The 7,258-nt window shown below is 30.1% G+C and overlaps 1 protein-coding gene across 1 annotated transcript; it reads left to right on the forward strand.

Annotated features, from left to right (window-relative positions):
• The first annotated feature begins 1,515 nt into the window (after positions 1 to 1,515).
• On the forward strand, positions 1,516 to 6,007 carry LOC112710925 (uncharacterized). Its single transcript, XM_025763408.3, has 8 exons — positions 1,516 to 1,934; positions 2,010 to 2,153; positions 2,909 to 2,976; positions 3,066 to 3,116; positions 3,232 to 3,291; positions 3,389 to 3,847; positions 4,244 to 4,360; positions 5,696 to 6,007. Exons 1-8 carry the CDS (start codon positions 1,808 to 1,810, stop codon positions 5,729 to 5,731), a joined length of 1,062 nt encoding a protein of 353 aa, XP_025619193.1. The 5' UTR covers positions 1,516 to 1,807; the 3' UTR covers positions 5,732 to 6,007.
• The last annotated feature ends 1,251 nt before the right edge of the window (positions 6,008 to 7,258 follow it).

The following is a 7,258-nucleotide window of genomic DNA, read 5'->3' on the forward strand; positions in this document are numbered from 1 at the left end:
AGAGCCCCGTAACTCAAGTTATGGTGGTTTAAAGATCAAAGAGAGTTAGTTTTTCTCTCTTCTCTTCTCTCTTCTCAATTCAGCGCCCCAACCTTTTCTTTTAGGGTAAAATGAGCTGAAATGCTCATAACTAATGTTTATATATGTTGGGTCTTGGGCCCACTTAGGCCCAGTTCACTTATTTTTTTCCGTTGGCCCAATTTTTGACCAAAACCTTTAAGATTAGCGCTCTAAATCGCACTTCAAATATTTCTACCTCCCCTAATTATAATTCCTCATTTCTTAATCTTATTTACTCATAATTAATTTTTTCAACTGCAGTACCATACAGGACTCAACCGGTATTGCCGGTCAAAATTCCACTGCGCGCTTTTACGCAGAAAACTATGTTTTCCGACTCGAAAAAATTCACTGAATCCAAATATCATATTTAAATCATCAAATTCCAATTGTGAAATCTTCCAACCATATTCGCTCCTATTTAACTTATTATTTAATTAATTTCGGTTAGACCGGGTATTACATATTAATTGTAATATTGTAATATAAATATAATAAAAATATTTTTCTAAAATAAATTTATTTAGAGAAATATAAATTGGTTATTAATAATCAGTGCCATTATCATATAATTATCGTATTATTATTATTATTATTATAACTAAAATGATTAAAAATATTTTCGATTGATAATTGATAAGTAGTTTAATAATGCATTAAATATTGATTTTATATAACTATAATAAAGATATTTTTCTAAATTAGTATAATTATGCATTATTATTTAAATGCTATTTATAGTATAATTATAATAAAGATATTTTTATAAAATAAACTTAGAAGAGAATATAGTGCATTCATTTTGGCAGAAAAATGAATTCATGAAGAATCGACACCTCACTTTTATTAGTTGGGGAAAAACCAGTTTTAGGATATTATATATTAATAATATATTAATATATTATATATAAATATATAAGTAGATAAGCAGATAAAAAGATATTTTTGTATGATATCTAAATATAAAATTATTTTTACTTTTCTATAAGATCTTTTAAAAAAAGATAACTTAAAAAAATATATTTTTTTAGAAACTCACCGAAACAAGTCAATAATTCCATCCAAAATAATTCGATATTCACTATTATTTATTCATCTAAATAATTTTAACATTGATACATTATTATTTTTAGATAAAAAAATTTAAAATATATTTTTTCTATTTCAAAAATTTAAAATTATAAAATTTATATGATTTTAAAATTTTTTAATTGTTAATTTTTTCAGTTATTAATTTTTTTTCAAAATTCTATTCTGATTTTAAATTTAAATTTTAATTAACTTGATAGAAACGTACGTCTAAAATCCACGAAAGATAAATAATAGGTAAATAAGATAAATAATAAGTAAATACCTCTCAAATTATACATTGATAAATAAGATATTTAGTTTTATTTATTTATAAAAAACTCCAAAAAAATAGCATGACATGTTGACTGCAACCGAAACAAGATTAGTTAAAAACTTAAAATTAGGGTTTTTATTTACGTTTTAAAATTTAAAATTTAAAAGAGAAAAGAAGAGGGATTTGTAAGGAAATAGAAAAAAAGGAAGGGTTAAAATTGGATTTTCAATTAAGATTGTTTTCTTTGTTGAAACTGATGGAGTTTCAAGACCCAAAAGTCCCAAACAATAGGGAGAAGTATTGTTCAAGCGTTGAAGACAAGTACGAAGTCAGAAAGAGATCTGATAGTAGAGTGAGGTTTGTTCTATTCTGTTTGGGAATTGAATAGAAAAGAGAATAGCTATGAGAAAAGGGAACAACTCTGGCAATTACCGAAACCCATGTCTCACTATGCACCAGCCTTGGGCATCTCTTCTCGTTTATGGCATCAAGCACGTCGAGGGCAGGTCCTGGCCTTCTCCCATCACTGGTAAGTAACTAACTAACATCTTTTTCTAAAAAGTTCTAATAAGTAAATTTATTATTGTGATTTTTTATTGTTAAGGTCGTCTCTGGATTCATGCTGCTAGTAAGGTCCCAGATGAGTCCACTATCAAAGCAATGGAGTACTTCTACAAAGAGATTTATGCCCTCAATGGCGTCACTGACATCAAGTTCCCTGAACACTACCCCGTTTCTAGGCTTCTTGGTATGCACCACCAGCACCGCAACAACCCCTTATTCTATGTAATAGGTTAAAGAACTGTCTGCACCTGCTCTTACAGGGTGTAAATGAGTGTTTTTTAGAGAATTCAGGAACCAACTTTTAGTTAGCTTATATTAGCCAATTTTAGGGTTTGGTTTATAATTTAGGATTATTGGTTCATGATTTAAGATCTAGAATTAAGAATTTAAGATAAACAAAGTAATTTTAAAAAAATTGGCTGATGTTGGCCGAAAAAGTTGGTTTCCTAACATTACTCTGTTTTATAATGCCATCCAATTAGATAGTGTCTTGTAAAACTTGTTTTGTCAAATATTTGGAATACAACCATGCTACATGTATCCAAAAATTCAGCACCATTCAGTGGTATACATATTTGGTGTTCAAGAAAAACTTTGATTATGGTGCTGTAAAAAAATTTGATGATTTTGCTATCATAAGTTTGATTATTTTATTATAATTAGTTTGATATTTTGATAGCTGATTATTTTATTGGAAAAATATGTGAGGCAACATGCTGCATGCATAAATATACAAAAATATATGATGACTGATTTGGTAGCTAATTTTTTGTTTCAATATAGCATTGTTGTTTGCCATATGACAGTACTTGATTGTTTATTAGTGTCAAACTTTCTTGAAACGATGGAGTGGCAGGACATAAAAATAAAATCCATATATTGTATTAGCTCAACTTTTATTTGAATTTTTTTTATCTCACACTTGATTGTTTGATGCAGGATGTGTCGAAGTTGTTGGCTGTTTAAAGCGTGAGGAGCTTGCTGGCTGGGACATGGTTCCTGAAGGGGTACTAACTACCAACCCCTTTTATTTAATTGAATTTGATTCAAAATTATTCTGATTATATTGAATAAGTTTATCACATTTTGCACTCAGGTAAGGCTAGAAGCACAAACTGATTACTGTTGGCTATGTGAACAACCACAGGTTGGTGCTGTTTTGTTATTGTTGTACTGTGCAATCCAGATAATTGTATAATAAAAAATTGATAACTGTTCTTTCTTTGCTCAACAATGTGTATTTTTCTCTGCTATTTATACAGAAATTGTTGATTCCTTTTGAGATGCGGGGATACCAAGGTGTTTATAACTTGGAGAGGAAGGTAATACTAATATGGTTTAAAATATCCATATAATTTCTGAGCTTTTTGTTTGAATGAAGGGAGATTGATTCTTATTTTTTTCCCTGCTTATTTGAAGATCCATGATGCTGCAGTTAGAGGTTTATCACCAGTGAAAGGTCCATTGCCAGTGAAATTTCCACTTCCAGATCCACGAGATATGTTTTCGTTAAAGCCAGGTTGTATTGCCACGCTTACTCCCAATGTAAAAGCAGCTGAAGTGGACAAATCATCAAGTATAAGCGCAGCCATAGCTGGGGCACGAGCAGCAGCTACTCAGTTCTCAAAGAAGGATCAGAATTCCCCTAGCACTTCTTGGAATAATACACATGAGGAGACAGAAAATGCAAGATCTTATAATTTACGATCACGGACAAGATCTATGCCAAAGAATAATGCATCACCCTCTGAATTAACTGACAAATTCAATAATGGGGCACTGCCATTGAGTCAAGAAGAGAACAGCAATTTTGACAAGAGTGAGGGAAGTAGTTCGGATAATCAATCATCTGTTGCTGATCTGCAGCCACCCACTAAGGTCTGCAATCTCTTACTATGTGTAATTGCTTTTGTTACTTTTGCACATCCGTAGCAACATGGAGGCTAGACCTATATGATCTCTTGCAAAACCCAAATCTCATGCCTAGTTATGTAATTACTCTTATTCTGTCATTAGTGAGTTTCTTTCAACAGAGAAAATGTTTAGATTTAGGTGCTGTTAAAGATTTTTTTTTAATTTTTTTTACATAAGGAAAAAGTTCTAAACAGTTTTTTTCCTCCTCCAAAATACTTTTCTATTTATCTCAGATTTATTTAGGCAGATACTTTAATTAATAATGCACGTTTTCCAACAGAAGAAAGTTCCAATAATTGAGCCATTGTATATAATACTTTTTTGCATAAATATCATTCTCATAATGAGGAATTTGATCAGGGGAGTCTGGAATACAGAGAGAAAAGCAATTGTGACAGGTATGAGGGAAGAAGTAAGGACAACCAATCTACTGGTACAGAATCTGATTCAAGACATTTTCCACGTCCACCATCTAAGGTATCCCTTTCTGTAAATTGATCAATATATATCTTTTATTTTGAACTGTTAAAATATATTAGCTTCAACTTGTAGTTACATGATTCGAGCAAAACATTGTGGAAATAATTGAAAAGAACAGAGAAGAAAGAACCTACCTTTCTTTTGGTGGAAGACTAAACGTAGTTTATATATTTTCTTTTTCAAAAGGGACAGTGCATAAATTATGCCTAGTATATGAACTTTGTGATGGAATTCTTGATAATCTACACCGAAGAGTGTCTATTTATTAGTTAAAGATACACTCTAATCATAGTGACGAAATTTAGCCTAATATAAAATCCACATAAAATCAATATGAAATGTATCCAGAAATTTTATAAACAGTACAGTAATGCTAGGTGAAGTAGGATACACCAAACGTTCTTCTTCTTCCTCCCTCCTTGATCTGCTTTCTTCTGGTTGCTGTTTTTTTTTTTGCATTTTTTGTTTCTTCTGTGTTGTTGTTGTTGTTTTGTTTCTTTTCTTCTTTTCCCTTCTTTTTCTTCTCCTCCCTTGGCGTGTTTCTTCTTCTTCTGTCATTTATATAGAATTTTTGTTTTTATCAAAATATTTCTGGCTTTTTTTTCCCAAAAATTTCTGTATTGATTTTTAAAAATTTTGGTTTTAAGAATTTTTTTCTGTTAATAAAAAAGAAAAAACATCAGTAACTTTTTGGAGACTTGGTTACAAAGATACTTGTTCACCCAATATTTATCTAATCCATAATATCCTAAATATATTCTAACACTTTGATGGTAGTATATCAATGGAATCAACATTAATATATTGTATACAGTTGCATCTTGGGATCAATTAACATTGTGGATGTTTGATTCTAATTCTAGAGTAGATTGTTTAATATATATTTTTTGGATTATGATAAACCAACTCGCAAAGCTGGTGTGAATTCTGTTTATTATAATATAAGTGATGTTGATTTCTTTCCACTTTAGTTTATACATCGATTAGACCATTACCTTTTTTGTGTCTCTGAATCTGAAAGCAAATTCAAGAAAATAGAAACACACCGCAATCTCAAATAAATAGATGTTCGATATCTTGTAGGACATGCTTAGTGAGGCTTTCTACGTGTGTGCAGTTAAACGAATATATTAGTCTTGTTTAAATTCGCTTGGCACTGGTCATTAAAACATTAAAACAATTCATACTTTACCATAACACAAGTCTGAAGTATCTATATCAGAGTCTTTTTACTTCTGATTTCTTAAATGCGACACAAATTTTGACGATGGACAACAGAAAATGGCAATAGCATATAATTGAACTAACTAGTACTTTTATCTTAATTGTTAGATTTTTGCAGCAGCATTGAAAAACCTGAAGCAATGATCATGGAGCATGAGTGAGGATTTGTAATTTGGTAAAATGGATGTTCTCATTGGATGCTAAAGTATGTAAGTCTGTATGTTTCAACGGTTTTATTTAATTCTTACGGGATTTAGGGTTTCTAGATTCATTTCTTGTTTCTAACAGAGCACGAGCGAAGTCTCGAAGGTACATAACATCGCAAGCAAGAACAACCACTTCAATGTATAACACCTTTGGTTGTTTTAGTAATTTTTGTTTTCAAGATTTTATGAAGAAAAAGTGAAAGCAATTAGATCATGTTTTTGTTTTTGTATTCGTCTATTTACTTTTTCTTTCACAAAATCCTGTTAAAAAAATGAAGACGAAAATAAAATCAGACAAACCTTAGGTATACAAAGCTCATGTTCTTGTATCATAAAGAAGGAAATTCTAGCATATAAAAGTGGCGTAGCGGGATTGAAATGTTGAGAAGATATTTGCATTTCCTGACCCTTAAGACCAAACATTTTGCAATGATGACCTTGAAGGTCATGCTATGCAAATATGAAATGCTATTCATTGTGTTGGATTTAAAATCGATGATTTGGGTCTTTGTTATAGGGGTTCACTTTTATGCAAATTTATGCTTTGGAAGTGCTATCAAACAAGAAGAAATACTTTTATGCTTCTAAGAGACAGTTAATGTATGTTCTAATAGCAACCATAACTACTCAGTTTTGTTTATAAGTTATAAATTATATGAAATATAAATACTGAATAATAATTGTTCTTTGAAAATGCATTAAATGGGTAGAGGAGCATGCTAATATTTCTCTAAAATAAACCAATCTTTCTATTAGTTGGCTTAAGGTGTGTGTGTGTGTTTTTTTTTGGTTTATTATTATTATTATTATTATTATTATTATTATTATTATTATTATTATTATTATTATTATTATTATATTGGAGAAGGAGGGATAAGGGAAAATGGTTTGAGTAAATTTAGTGCAAAGTTACACTTCAAAATATTCTTTTCTTTCTCTTTCCACAAAAACAGATAGGCAAAGTCGTATAAAGTAATTTCTAAATATCGTAATTCATGTAGGTAGTAAAGTGGGATGAGGTTGCTGACATTATGACATAACACACCATCAGAATAATTCTTTAGTGGAACGATTGTGTCAATAACAAAATGTGTACCCTAACATATCCCTGCTTGTAATGGCTGCTTTGTCAGTTTTTGTGCTTTTTTTTTTTTTTCAAACAGTTATCTTATCATCAAATCATTTTGAAGCATACATCTACGAATTAAGTTATTAGTAGTTTAATGACCCGTGCTACGCATGGAGATCTTGAATAAAAAGAATGATTTCCTAAATTTAGAAGTATATATCAAATCAAATTTTCCTTTATTTGTTTTTTTTACCTGAACTATAAATAATAACACAGCTGAATGACCAACTCATACAAGTATATATATAATTACAATCACAAGAATTATTAATTTAACATTAACTTAGGACAAAAAATTTATTTTTACCGGAAATGCACACACCTATACTCAAAAGT

This window comes from Arachis hypogaea, chromosome 9 (genome assembly GCF_003086295.3).
Source record: "Arachis hypogaea cultivar Tifrunner chromosome 9, arahy.Tifrunner.gnm2.J5K5, whole genome shotgun sequence".
Taxonomy (NCBI): domain Eukaryota; kingdom Viridiplantae; phylum Streptophyta; class Magnoliopsida; order Fabales; family Fabaceae; genus Arachis; species Arachis hypogaea.

What these genes read in the sequence shown, in the direction of transcription:
- LOC112710925 (XM_025763408.3), top strand. Translation starts at nt 1,808, where the DNA reads ATGAGAAAAGGGAACAACTCTGGCAATTACCGAAACCCATGTCTCACT. An exon ending in GGCTATGTGAACAACCACAG is followed by an intron (nt 3,117 to 3,231) that starts GTTGGTGCTGTT and finishes CTATTTATACAG; the next exon opens with AAATTGTTGATTCCTTTTGA. An exon ending in TTCCACGTCCACCATCTAAG is followed by an intron (nt 4,361 to 5,695) that starts GTATCCCTTTCT and finishes CTTAATTGTTAG; the next exon opens with ATTTTTGCAGCAGCATTGAA.